Here is a 15200-nt window from a genome sequence, read left to right as displayed (position 1 = left end):
CAACTGGCTTTTACAGTGTTGCAAGCTCAAAATTGTATTATTAACGTCACGTAACGTGTATTTTACAATTTCAACTCGTACAACTGTCTCTAAATTTAATTTACCAAATGATCAACATTTAAATGTCACGTGACTGTTTTTGACAGGTTTCAGTTGGCTTGGACAGTGTTGCACGCTCTAAAATGGCATAATCAAAGTCACGTGACGGGTCTCTTGCAATTTCACCTTTTACAATAACTGTCTGAAATAGTCTAAATTTAATTTACCAAATTTTCAAATTTTAAATCACATTTTAAACGTCACGTGTAATTTTGACAGCTGTCAACTGACCTTTACAATGTTGCAAGCTCAATAATTGAACTATCAACTCACGTGACCTAGTTCTTTCGACAATTTTAGGAATATTTTCACTTTCGTCAGTTTTTCGTGTAGTTAAATGGTCAAATAACCGAGTTATTCCTGTTTAAGTTCCTGGAACTCAAAACTATTTAAAATAGGACACCCTGTATGTCTCCCGGACAATCAATTCTGCTTGTAAAGAGCTACAGGGTGACATGTGCCAAAAGTTTAGGGTTTCTCAGATAAATGAGGCCAAAAAAATGCTGGAAAAGTGACATTGTTGCCTCTAAAACACTGTAAATCAACTAATTTAAATGGAACATCCTGTATATTACTAAACCATCGGATTGTCCAAACTCGGGGACGACCAAATGACCGAATCTTGCCCCCACAATATCTAAGAAATGTTTCCGAGATTTTTAAAGTTAAATTTGGCCTTAAGTTGATGTTAGTACGGTTCAAATTTGCTTCAAATCAGCTACTGGTACTAACGGGTTTTGCCGTAAGAACTGAAAGTAGTGGCAAGCAAAATTGAACCGTCATGAATAGTTTCACGATAGTAGTTAACCTTCTGGTTAAATCAAGCTGCAGCCTGGGGAAATCCATAATTTTTGACAGATCAGTGACAAGTCAGGTGTTGTGAGAGAACTTTTTTCCTATTTAGACAGTTCCAAGTCACTTATAAGTGTGATACAAACTTGAATATTATATTTTTAGACTTGGCCTCATCATAAAATGCCCACGAACCTTCTGGTGGCATCGAACTTGCTGGGTGCAAGGTGAACGGTGGCATAAAACGAAAAAAATGCTCTTCCTGTCTACCTTTTTACAGTTGCTGCATTGTTATCGATTACAATAGACTAATGTGCGACCGATTACTGCTATAAACACCGCAAATTGAGTTGAATAATTTAGAATTCCAGTTATTTAGGTCAAAGATTTACCTGAAAAATCAACACTTTAGCAGAATTTGTTGTTTCAACTATTAATATACATTGGCGCCACGACGCAAGTAACGGAAACACTCTATTTGGAAAAAATGCCATCAAACATCACGCACGTCACTAGATTCGTGTGTGTATCAGGCAAATTAAATGATTCACGATTTCAAGGCAGAGATGATGTATTGCTTTGAATATTTTAATAACAAAAATTATTGTTAAAGTCCAAATTTGCTTGAAATTACTTATAGTTTTCCACTGGGACTTCCCATAGGAATGGACGTTGACGATAACCGAATTTAGACCTAACTTTAGTAGTATTTTGTAATTATTTAATGCACTTTTGTGACAGTAACAACATTTGAACACGAGTGAATTTACATAGAGAAAAATGGCCGCCGTTGCATTATTAGTTTAGCTTCCATTAATTCCAATGGGCTACGTTCTCTATTTGTATCCTTTAGCGCAGCAAAAGCAATTTCCAGTCTATAAATAGCAGGCAAACAACCTATTGACCCACTATTACTCATTGATGCTAAATTGTATCAAAAATCACCCTGTATAACATTCCAATCACCCTCCCATTTAAATTAGTTGACTTACCGAGCTTGTGATTGGTCAATAATATGGGATTTTTAATATTCACGTTTGGCATCGTGTAACCGTCCGGGTCTAACCGACTTTGACAGGCGGACGGTTAAACGGCCCGAATCCTAAAAATTAAAAATCCAACAATATTGACCAATCACTGTACAAGAAGATTTACGCAAAGGAAAGTTCCATTAAAGTGCTAGTTTGTTTCAAGCAAATCTGGAACATTTTGCTCCAATTTTAAAGTAGTCACGTGACCCAAAAGCAACATAAGAAAAACCAGTCACGTGACCTAAAAAAAAACCCAACCAAAGTATGGATTTCTTTTACGCAAATTTGAACCGTATTCATCACTATTAAACCCAGAAACCTTCTTTTGAATTGCATTCCAGAACCAAATTAGCTATAACCTTAAAAAAATAAGAAAGTGACTTAATAAAAGACTTAAGTGATGGAAAGTTTGGAGGAGGTAGCGGCAAGAGAGGAGGCCGAACGGCAACAGAGCCTCAAAGATTTGGAGCAACTGTACGAATGGCTGCAACAGTTTGAGGACCCCCCTCCGGCCCCTCGGCCCCCGCCGCCGTACCAATTCCGCAATGGTTCGTATATTCACCCATTTATTTCCGTCCCCATTATAAATACACTGGTGCAGTCTCTGTTGTGTCCAAAAGTATTTTTAGTAGATGGAAAAAAAAGAAGACTCTAACAGTGTAACGAGTTAATAACCTTAGGGCCACTTATAAAATGTCGGCCTTGAATTCTAAATTTCACTCATAAACTCACTAAGGATCAATTTGGCTTGTCACTAAATCCCAAATGTACGAACAAATTTCGTTAATTTACCGTTTGATTTCAGGCAAATCTCGTCCTTAGGACCTCGAAACGAAGATTAGGTTATGCGCCAAAACTTTCTGCACACTCGTTATGCTAAGCGAGAAAAGAATTTTTCCAACTCGCATTAGTGCGGGAAAAAAAGTTTTTTCTCGAATAACGAGCACATCCGCAGAAAAAGTTTGTCACGTGATTTATGTAGAATTTCTCCAGCAAAACCGATACGTACGAGTTTCGTTGAGATTTGCATGCAACAATTCACCATTGTAATGGTCGTAATAACGGGTGTTCAATAATTGTTATGACCGTAGTTGGCTGTGGTTCTAGCATGAACGTAGGGCCCTTGATAAGTTCGTATATGGTTTGAAATGACAGCTGTCATAAAATAATTGTTTGCGAGGTTATCTAAGACATACGCTTTTGTGACAATTGCCATCCATAGGCGACCTGACTAATAACAATTATTGAACACCCGTTACTTGCAAGCAGTGATACGCTAAAATAGACTTGTATAGGACTGTGATTGGTCAGGTAGCTGTTTTTTTTAAAAGTCATTATTGACGTTTTTACCCACAAACGTACTAAATAAGATTTTGTGGTAAACGAAAATTAGCCCACAAGGACGTCAATTCATTCTTTTGGCTTACCTGACCGTAAGTACGCTTTTCCGTTAGTCTCAAGGGTGTAATTTATGATTTTGCACAAAGCTGCCGGAAGTCTGACATATTAGAGACATTAGAGGGAAAAAAAGTCACCCGGAAAGCCTTTTTCCAGGCACAAAGAAGGTTAAATCGCCCCTTAGATTGTAGAAACCCGAAAAATGTACCTTAAATTATACGCCAAACTAGTACAAATGGTTGAGGTTAAAAGCTGTGTTTTTGATTTGCGGATGGATTTTTCCCCCGATAAAACAAAAAACAAATACTATTCCAATTCGCGTATTTTCTCCATTTTCGTCGTAATTGACCTGAAATGCTGTGCGAGCGTTTCCCAAAATGCGGTTTTGCGTCCGTCAGCCAAAGGAGAATTTAAAACAAAATTAAACGGATTTCTCGGAGGCAGGTGTAACAACACGGAAAATTCCATTTTCGGTTCAGTTTCGAAGCAAATTTGCTTAACAAAACAACAGGGAAAATACATTAGTTGACGTTAGTAATTATCATTGTTGGTGTTTTACAAGTGGGTAGTTTTACGGAAATTTCGAACGCAGTTACAACAAAATTTTCGCTATCGCCAATCAGCACGCCGCATTGTGACGTATCTACGTGCGACTGCGTTCCAAATTTCGTCATGTAGTCAACAAATTATTCACGCACTCCCTAACCTAACTAATTTCAACTGTCAATATAAATCTAAAGATCTGGCTGAATTTTGCAGCAAACATTTTCTAGAAGAAGTAAATAAATGGAATTATTGGTTATATTCAAAGCAAAGGAACGCTGAATTGTCGTTTATTTTTCCAATTTCCTCGGCTTATACGCTGCAGGCGTATAAAGGCGGTCTCGTGCGTTTATCTATAATGATTTGCCTGAATAGCTCGTTATATAGGAATTTTCGGTAGTAAACTAGGAAATTCACTTTAAAGTCTTTGTGTTTCACCCAAAAAACTTAAAAATTTAGCGTCTTCTTGACCAATCACACAGACCAGAAACAATGCCGCAATTTGATTGGATCGTATCTTTGACAAAATGCACGGAATTGCCTACACAACGTTTATTTCATTTAAAACGGAGTTTTATTGCAGAAACTAAATCTCCGGCAAGTTTCCGTATATTTTGTCGAAATGTCCGCTTAAATGCGGCACACGTGCGGTAAATTAGGTCGTCCTTCAGCTACGTAAGTGTTCTCCATTTTGTTTTGTTTTAGTATTTAAGATTTCAAGTTGTTACCAGTCCTCATTTGCTTGCTATCACGTGTACGGTAAACCTTATTAGGAGACTAAATTATTTGAAACCATAATTATAAAATGTGTATCATATCCCTTTCGGTTGTGAAAATGATCTAGAACGTGCTAAGGAAGAAAGATTTGAAAACCTTCCAGATCCTTGTAGGACTTGGCAGATGGTTTCTAGCGTATTCTGTAACGTTCCAGACTTCAGGAAGGTTCAAAAATTTGACAGAACGATCTGGAGTACTCTGAAACGTTCTAGAACCGTTTAGAATCTCCCGGAGGCCTCCAGCAAAGGAAAAAACCAATTGAAGGAAGAGTGTTTCTTTGATTGTTATTCACTATCGCATATTTACACAGAAAATGTCCCCGGAAACAAATTACTGTGACCGACTTTCCTAATGGCGAAATTACTGCTTGATTTACGAGCCGGAAACGATTAGGTATCACCATTTGGAACCCTCTCGAACGTCGTCAAATATTTAAAGCCCTAAATGGGGGATGGAGAAAATATTTCAGTAGCTGTTCCATTTCGGAATAAATAAATCAGGTTGGAACTTGATTCCAGTGACGTTTATTCGACCAGAAACGGATAGAGACGCTATATCAATCCCAGATTTACATAAAAAAAAAAAAGTATATTTTGTTACGTCACACTATAATTGTTTGATTTCCACTGTATGTGTATGATCCAACTAATCGAAACGTTCCTGTATATTACGAACTAAGCCCGAACTTTCCCGTAAGATAAGTGAAAAGCTTGTTTTCCCCGATAGCGAAATCGATTTTGCCACTTTCTTTAAGTCGCACAACTGGAATTTTAAAAATAGTTTCTTTGCAGCCCCCAGATGCCTTCGATTGTTTACAGGCCTATTTTTTACCCATAAAGGTGGGAAAAGTTAGGGTTAGGAACAACCTCCCCAACACCCCACCTAACTTAAAACGATTTTGTATTTCAATTTTATAGCTCAACGGAGAGGATGTATGCCAATCTGTGTCGGAATGATTAATAATCAGATTTCCGCAACGTTGTCAAACTGACTATTTTAGTAATGTTGCCAAATTAATATTTTAAATTTTTTTTAGATCGATAACCTGTGAAACACGTTCTGGCCCTTATCATTCCATTTAACGGCCTCATCATTCATTCCATTGACAGTCTCAATTTTCGGGATAAAAATTTACATTCGGGTACAAAAAACAAGGAAATTCATGTCCGCCAAATTGAGTGTGGACAAATATCTAAAAAACTGTTTAACCGACTCCACCAAACCGTCATCCTAAACGAAAATATACAGAAACCTCGGTTGTAAACGGATTTTTTCAAAGCCAAACAACTGGATGGTTTATTTTACTTTTGCTTGATTTCGGAACTATTTTTACATTTACGTTTATGTAACTACAAGGTCCGAGGCGATTAATATTAAACAAACCAGTCTACGAAACCCATTTAGTGGAAGTTTTTCATTTTAGTTCTCAAGCAAACTAAAAATCTTCTAATGTAAGGGATAGCAGGATGATGATTGGTCAAAATTACCCACTGTACTGACTGTTGAGATTAATAATAGTGCATCCTTTTCTGTTAAATGTCATTGAAACGAGACGCTGTCACTAAACAAGCCAATAAGCTTGCGCGACAATTGACGTGAATGATGGACGGCTCTAATACTAAAAATCAAAAATCTCACATTTCTAAAATCCTGTCCTCCATGCACTGAATCAGAGTTCTAATTGGCGGTTGGCAATAAATGTTTCCCAGTCATTTAGCAGAGATAAATGGATCAGAGTCCGGAAAAACAATAAACCGAACTAATAGGAACGGTGATTTACTCGTCTGTTCTAGTTAGTTTCTTGTGAATTAAGATAAGGTTTTGTGGGGACTGTGTTTGATTGGTCTAAAAATGGTTAATCAGTTAATTTTATTGGTATATATTTGAAAAAGAGGATTTTTTTGTTTAACATTCTTCAATCTAGAAAATGTAATTTTTGTCCGAAAGGTCCAATAAACCCACAAAGCGACCCGAACGAGATTTATTGAGAAAATTCCTAAAATGTAAGGGAAATTCCTTGGAAAACTTTCAATTTAATCGTTATTTGCCGGTCCTTTGATCGTGATAAATTAACCTAATAAAATAATTCTCAAAACTAATACTTTAGTAGTAAAATACCAATTTTGCTTATAATTACATCCAATCACTGTGAAAATCTAAGTGTGAAGTGTTTCAAGCAAATTTGAACCGTAAATCCTACATTCAATTAAAACAGTATTTTAAACGATCAGAACACTTTTCTTAGCGGTTTTCCTAACAACGGAAAATTGGATAATGGAGGAAAACATCTGCCAGAGACAGGCCCAGTTCGCATAGGGTTTCCATTAACAATTTCGCCATAATAATTAAGATCCGGAAAAGTTTTTGCTTTTCTCCGACCCTTATCACTGAAAGCCGTTTTGTTAACCAAAGTTACGACAAATTATTAATTATTTACAATGATTAATTCACACAATGTAACTCGCGCAACAACTGGCAACACAGCAAACTGACGACGATTCCTGTTATTGCTCAATAATTGTTATCAGGTCAGGTCGCCTATGGATGGCAATTGTCACAAAAAGCGTATGTCTTAGATAGCGTTGCAAACAATTATTATTATATGACAGCTGTCATTTCAAACCATATACGAACTTATCAACGGCCCTACGTTCATGCTAGAACCACAGCCAACTACGACCATAACCCGTTATTTAATACACAGTAAAACGTCCACACCTATTTGCATTCATTAAAATGTTTGTCCAGACCGCGGTAGGGCTGCGCCCCCTTCAGTAATTGAATTAAAAAACACAAAAAACCGACCGTCGTACTCTCTGAAATTATGCTGAATTTTCAGCCTGTTAACCTCACTTTAATTCCCTAACCAATCACTTAGGCTGTGAAACAGTTGCACTACGTCCCGGACCGGAAGTTGTGGTTTTAATAAATAATTGATTTCCATTATAAAAACAAGGTTCTAGCAATTTTCCAACAATTGAATTAAACCAGCCCTGTACGTTACACTATAGTGCGAGGTTGCCAAATGTATAAAAAAAGAATTTCTGGCTGAATTTTAATCGAGCAAAACGAGACCGAATAAATATTTGGAGAATCTTTATTAAAACTTTTTTTCCCCGAGATGAGATTGGAAAAGTTTGAGCAAATACTTCGATTGAAGAGTGGGGTGATATTATTAAAAAAAACTTAAATCCGGACCTGAAATTTGATATTTTGTTTCAGGCGATATTACACCGAAGGGCTACGAAAAGAAGAGGTCCAGACTGTTAACTCCGTATCTTCCAAAGCAAAACTCAAGTAAGTATATTACAAGTGCAGGACCGGAGTAGCTGTTTGGGCACGCAACTGGTTCTGATCTGACGTCAAGAACCGTTAAATTTTATGGGCAATTTCGCCACTTTTGTGGCATTTTCTATTGAATTTATACGAAACCCTCAACTGTTTCGCCCAGATATCTGGGAACGCCCCGCGTATTATAGATTTAGTCGAAATGTTCGATTTTATGCCCTTATTGCTTCCTTATACGCTAATCTGGTAAAGCAAACCGTACTCGGGCAAGAACCTCATTAATTTAGTTAGCACAATTATAATGGAGTTGGAATTCGCTTCAAATAAAAGGGCAAACCAATGAGATTTACCGTAACAATACAAATTAATGGAAAGCGAAAATAGACTTTATTGTCTACCTGTCAAAATATTTTCGGTTCGAAAGGCGTTATTATCTAAAAAAAATCACGTAACACCATGATTACAAAAATACCACTGAGGTCACGTGACCTCACGTCACTTGGCTCAGATAGAGCCATTAGCAAAGCAATTTGATAACATAACCCTATTTAAATTGAATAATTACCTTCCTCAGCCAGTTGTGCCACTGATGTATGGTAACGATCCTGCTGTTCTCTTTACGACGCTATAATCCCGTTCTCTCTAATAAATATGGCTTGGTTAAACTATTTTCCTCATCTCCAACGTCTTGAGTCACGCTTCCTGAACGAAGTTCCTATTAAGAACAGAAAACGTGGGTTATTAACTCCGTCTAGAGCTGGGCAGTAAGTTGGTTTTACTGTAATTGCCCTTCGTTATATTCATCTAAACCGATTCATATGGGAAACTCAACCCTTTGAACCAACGCCCGCCATTACTCACCTCTTTGGTCCACCAAATAATACTCTCCAAACTCACCACCTGATACACTGATTTACTAAATAGATAAATACACGATTCATTTAATCACTCCACACGCAATATATTAATGATTTCTTGTCTGAATCCTAAATTACCACCTTAAGTCACTTTGCCATCACAGACATTTTGAATAAAAATTAAACGGGATTAAGAAAAACATCAAATTCACAGCCTACTCAAAAAAAAACTGAGTGTTTGTCATTGGCTATTATTTCTAAACAAAAGAGTCACGACTCGAACTAACCAATCAGCTGGTTTTAACCGTTTGACGTACGTCAGTGGCCAGTGCAACAGTGAACTGAAATCTATTACTACTAAATATAGGGGACACGAATTGATTTATTTGTTTTCTCCACACTATTGAGTTTTAACTGTTTTTAAGTCCGGCCCTGTGCTGAATGCTGTGCTTTATTAAAGTTACACACAGTGTCTTAACTTGCTTAGTGAGGGATCAGAGGGCTTGATTATCCCAAAAGTTAATCCCGAATTGGACTTTGTTTAGGGGAATTAGTCGGGTGATTGTTCCCGGACGTTAATTTGTTGTGGCATTGGGATAGTGTCGAGATTTTATAGGGAAACTTTCTTAATAACCATTTTAATCCCAAGGGTGATTATCGCTTAAACTGAACGCGTATACTAACGAGACTTGCCTTAACAACGCAGACTAACCGGAAGCCAAAATCGACTGAATTGATTTTCCTCCTTGTCCTAACCTCACTAATCGTCAGCGTTCGCTTTACTTAACCGCTTTTTGTGTTTCCTTCGAACGCAGCTGGGAGTGAGCCCGAGGGAGGCGGCAGCGGGGGCGGTAGGGGCGGTGACCGTGCCGCCGAACGTCCCCATCAACAAACCAGACGCCGTACTCAACGACGAGTCACTCATAATGAAAAACGCTACCACTCAGGTAGTGCCTATAATAATCGAAAATGGTTGTGTTTTGCATGTTGTGCTTTTCATTGTGTATCCCATTATTTGTTTATTTATTTTATTTCATAAGTTTTTATGGCATGGGCTGAGTATCGTTGTTGTGTTGTTGCATGTGCAGATGTGTCAAACGAGCAAATTGGGCGTCCGGGTGGGCCGGAAGGGAACAGTGCAGCTGCTCGAGCAGCTCGAAGGGGTAATCGACGACTTACGAGGAACGAAAGTCGATATCACTCTGGTAAGTCACTGTATTACTTTAATTAAGTTCATTTTAGACTTACATTTGACAATTGTCACGTGTGACACTCCATTGTGTTCGATTATGAGGAAACTTACTTTAGCAAAAAAACAAAACACTTGGTGCAAATTGTCTTTTAGGCACAAACGAGACCAATCAATACGTATCTTTTCCACAAAGCTCAACAGTTTCAAAGTGATTATATTCACGGGATTTATTTTTATAGTGAAACTGTAGCAGGTGCTTTGCAGGGTAGTATCGATCGTTTCCGTTTTATATCTTTCAAGCCTCCAATTCGACTTTCAACGCCAAAAGTTCGCAATTGTTAGTAAAAAATCGACCAGGACCGTATTATTTATTTGTTAAAAGCGTTTTCCCCTCCTCTGTTCTGGGCTAATAAAAACTTGGAACAAGGAGAAAGTGGAGGGCAAACATGACAGGGCCCTTCAGCTCAATTGTTCTCTTGCTGCCTTCTTTAGAATTATTTAAGGCTGATAAAACTCTCACGTAAACGTAGCCAAGAAAAGGAGAAAATCGGATTATTGTTAGTACGTTTTTGCACTCTGGATGTTCAAAATGTAATCACTGGGGGGAATGTGAGGCCGCCAAAACGTCAAAATTGCATGCAACAAAAAAGCTATCAAGAACCTAGAAAATTACTAAAAACTTTTTAATATCTGACATCGATGTTAAACAAAAATTTGGCAACGTTGTCTACTTCATCTGTCAACTGTCAATAGTAATCGCGCCGCCTACAAACAAATTTTTGAGGTTAAGTCAGTTTAAAAGTGTCATATTATTTATATTTATATACTTAATTTATGTAATTATTTAAACGGCATTTTGTGGTGTTCTGCGGTTCCAACAAAAAGCTTGAAACGGTCTGTTTGTTTAACACCCGAGAAAACTATTATGGTAAGTTTTGAAATGTGTTTATTGCATTTTTTCCATTGCCGTAACAAATCGAAGTCAAGAGTAGTTAATACTGGCAGATTTATTGCGCACTCAGGCCAGCAGAGAGGAATTAAATGAAAAATAGCTTGTTTGTGTAATTTTTATTAATTCACTCTCATTTAGCCTGCTCCTGCAATTTTGGTGAATGATTCCGTGTGCCTTAACAATGGGCCTCGCATTCTTCAGGATATTGGTAATGAATAAAGGCATTTGTCTACATAAGAATTTCACACACAATTACAACAGTAAATGAGGTCAGTTTGCTGTTTTTCGCCCGAATGAAAAAGCACATTAGAAGCCTGTTAAAACGTTATTTGCTACACTTCACAATCGATTAATGGGATTGGTTCTTTTACTGAACTTCCTTCAATTGCGAACCGTTACTAAACAAATTGCATTTTGGTGTATGATGTTACCAAAGTTTTACCACAATCTGGAACCCACAAATTTGCATTTAAGGCCCTACAATATACTGATTTTCCATCTGTTAAAATACACCCTTTGTTAGGGTGGGTACCCAGTTTAAGTACAATGACACTTGTGTGAACCAGCTTTATTTCTCTAGAAAGGTTCTTTTTGGTCAATTTGTTATGCTCTTTACAGTGATTTGATTCTTTCTAGAGAATGGTGGCAGACTGTATAATTTCTTGCAGAAAGAAACACTTTCAAGCATTAATAAGTAGTAAAATTACGTGATTGGCAAAAAAATCAGTTTATAAAACTCCTCTAAGCGAATTTGACAGCTGGTCAATTCATGTCAAATTTGCCCTGCACAAGTCTGTCAAAACAAACAGGATCATAATAAGCTATTTTTTTAGAAAAAGCATGATAAGCTTGCATGTTTTAGTAAGGAAAACCTGACTTTCCGCCCTAGTTAAGTAAACGATATTTTTGCAGAGGTACGACAAGAGGCCGTCCAACAAGCCCTGGCTCAAGCGATGCAAAACAGACACAAACCGTCGATGCCGATGCCTTCGAAAAGGACATCGGTGATGGCCCGTAGTCCAGACAGAGAAAGACACGATTCAGGTATCATTTAGACACCTAAATCCAAACAGTAAATTACCCCAAAATAGTGCAAACATGTTGACAAAAACACTCCTGCCCAGCCCTCTTTTTTAATCTAAATTGGTCGAAAAATGTTATCAAGACGATTACGGTTTGCTGGTCTTACAATAGAATTAATCTGTTTTGTGTGTATTATACACACATATACAGGGTGTCCAACTGACCTTATCTCTTGCTTTGAATAGTGATGGGCGATACAAATCAGTCGATATTCGATGTCAGCGTAGTTGTACCGTTAGGTTAGGTTAATTAAGACTGTAATATCGATAAACAACGCCCCAGACTAGCAGACGGTACCGACCGGGAATATGAATGTGCCCAACCAGTAATTCAGTATCAAGAGTACCGTGTCAATGCTAGGAGTGATAATGCACTGTTCGAGCGGTACCGTTTACAACGTCGGGGGTTAAGACGAGTGATTTTAGTGTAAAGTGATTAGTCACACTGTACCAAGTGCAAGTTTTGCAGTAAACTGACTCAGTGGAAATAACTTTTGGTAATGATGAGGTAACCGGTACATTTTAGCGTAATTTTCTCAAGAAAGACGCAAACTATCAAATTTCGGTTACTTTCTATAAAAAAAAGCTCGTCAAGTTGAGTGAAAGGCAACTTCACTGTGTTTTGTGGTACCTCTCTTGGAATTTGATTCAACCCATATAATTGCATAAGTTTGCATAGTGCGGGTAGTAAAAACACACCTATACTTTGTCGCGGATGTTGCAATCGATAATATTTGACACGAGAGAAAGTACCTGAGTGTAAACCTGCTCAGTTGTTAAGTGGTGTTTTGCTTGCTATGACTCTGAATAGTTACACGGTAAATCCCATTAGGGTTGGGATTAGTTGCACAAGTTGCAGTTCTTGATTGAATTTAAGTTGTTTTAGCAATTTTAGGTAAATAAAACCTACAAATTGTCCCTATAGAACTTATATAGGAAATTCCATTAACCGTATCAGTTGAATTATTTATAACAAATGAGCTGATAGTAATTCATTCTTTAGCAATACAAAGAAGGCAATTGCCTCTAATGACATGTGCTTCCTGTTCAATCAATAATGCTCGTTATCAGTTTGACATCAGTAATAGTAATTATTGTATAGTTGAACGTAATTAACACTTGTCCAGGGACACTTAAGTTGCTAATTCAGCTTTGAACAGTGTGAAGAAGTGAAAAATATTGTTGGGTTTTATGATTTTTAATTTTCAAGGTTAAAACCGTCCTTTTATTCATGACTTGTCATTTCATTATGACATGTATGGTGCAAATTAGAGTATTGGCGTCTCGTTTCAATGGCATGTAATAAAGCAAGATGGAACTACACTGATTTGCTCCATACTAATTTTGCACAAAATTAAATTGATGGAAATTTTTTCGGGGGTAATATCCCTAGTGCATTTAATTTTTCCGGAAAAATTCGGAAAAAGGAGTTTCTAAGTAATTTGTTTTAACAAATAGCATGAGCGAGAGTGGTTTTAAAAATCATCCGAGTCAAAGACGAGCGGGAGACCCCCCCTTAACGTCACGTGATAGCCCCGTTCGTTAGCTTTCTTTCGTTATACGGTGTGTTTATACAGGGTGTTTCAAATAAGCGAGTTATGGACGATTTTCTGGAAAAGTGCACCAAAATTTCGCTCAAATTGGGAATTTCTGCTTTCGAGGAGGGTGGTCAAAGTAGGCTGCTAAAGCAAAAACCAACATTTTACATCAAGTAGGTCTAGAATTTGACGTAGATTCCAAAAATCGAATAAAAAATTATAAGTTTGGTTTGTTGCTCAAATTTGGGACACCCTGTATACTGTATACTGATATATTATCTAGGAATAAAGTATATGCAAATATCCACAAGATTCATATTTGGTATTTTTTTTTACTACTCCATTTTATTGTCAATAACTCCGTTATCTTGACAATTATAGGGTGGTTCAATATACCAATTTGTAGCCCTTGAAATTCTCTTTTGACCACCCTGTCTAGCGTTTTTACCTAAAACGTCGAATAAGTGAGTTACGTTCTATTAAAACAGAGTTGTTTGATTTTGACAGTTTTTACTGTGACAGCCCATAACTCTGTTATTTTGACAGTTACAGGGTGGTTCAATATACCAATTTGTAGCCCTTGAAATTGTCTTTTGATCACTCTGTATACCATATGTAGTAGAAATGTGTTTTTTCAAAATTTATATTATTTTGAAAAGTGTTGAGGTATACAACATTTTTCAGAAAGTTTCCGAAAATCTGAAAAGTCACAAACAATTCGTTTTTCAATTAATTGTACAACAATTCAGTATCAATTTACAGTTTAATGTACTTTTAATCATTTACCCCTATTTGCACCGTCGTTTTGTAAGCCGAGCTTAGTTTAAGTGTGGGTCAGACTGTGACAGTCCAGGTGAAAAATATCACACTCTAAACCGCATTTAACTTAAGCTATGCTTAAAGTACGCTTTTACGTCTCTGCTAGACACACTTTTGTAAACAATTAAGCAACATCTTGGCCCTTATAATGTATTTGTATTACAAAAGGTTCAATTCGAGTGCCTTAAAAGGGCCAAAGAGACAATCCCTTTCAAATGCTAATTTATCAATGCTACTGATACAAAAACGAATCAGGAATGATGATGATGATTCTGTTGTATGTGAGTCACCCAACCAAAATCGCCTTGGGTCAACATCTCCATTTTCAACGAGCTTCTATATTAGGACGCATATACCGCAATTATTAGTAAGGCATAGCCAACCATTGACAGTTAGTTTTTCGTTTTATAATGGGTCCAAAAATGGTCTAACAAACACTCTGTTTTAAGCTGGTAGTTTGATTGGTGTGATGATTTCTTAATTAGGCAATTTGGTCACATGACCAGTTGATTAGAAAGACTGTTTGTTGGCTTGTGACATGATCGCTTTGTCCAGCTCTCCATTGGTTGAGAAAAAAAAAACCAATTTGTGGTAACAATAGTTTTCTCTGCATGTGGCAACTCATTTTCAGTTCTTTTGTGGTTTTTTCTCGTATGTTCTCCTTTCTCAATAAAGATTTCAGAACCAGTTTCAGCAAGTCAACCTATGATTCTCGTTATGTAGTGAACTTACTTTACCTCGCACACCTATCTTGCTAACCAGTGATTAATCGCGAATAGTGCAACTGACGCTTATCTAAACCACAATTTTGCTTTCATAAACTTTGTGAGTG

The 15200-nt window shown here is 37.1% G+C and overlaps 1 protein-coding gene across 1 annotated transcript in view; it reads left to right on the top strand.

The window, feature by feature from the left end:
* DIP2 (disco-interacting protein 2) overlaps nucleotides 1-15200 on the top strand; it is a 49288-nt gene that overhangs the window by 23669 nt on the left and 10419 nt on the right. Inside the window, 4 exon segments of the mRNA XM_081991576.1 lie at nucleotides 7863-7937; nucleotides 9601-9732; nucleotides 9874-9990; nucleotides 11842-11973. Of these exon segments, the coding sequence (XP_081847702.1) occupies nucleotides 7863-7937; nucleotides 9601-9732; nucleotides 9874-9990; nucleotides 11842-11973 (456 nt within the window).

Source organism: Ips typographus, linkage group LG13 (genome assembly GCF_016097725.1).
Source record: "Ips typographus isolate SLU linkage group LG13, UJ_Ityp_2.0, whole genome shotgun sequence".
NCBI classification, from domain to species: domain Eukaryota; kingdom Metazoa; phylum Arthropoda; class Insecta; order Coleoptera; family Curculionidae; genus Ips; species Ips typographus.
This window is presented reverse-complemented; position numbering and strand designations above follow the sequence as displayed.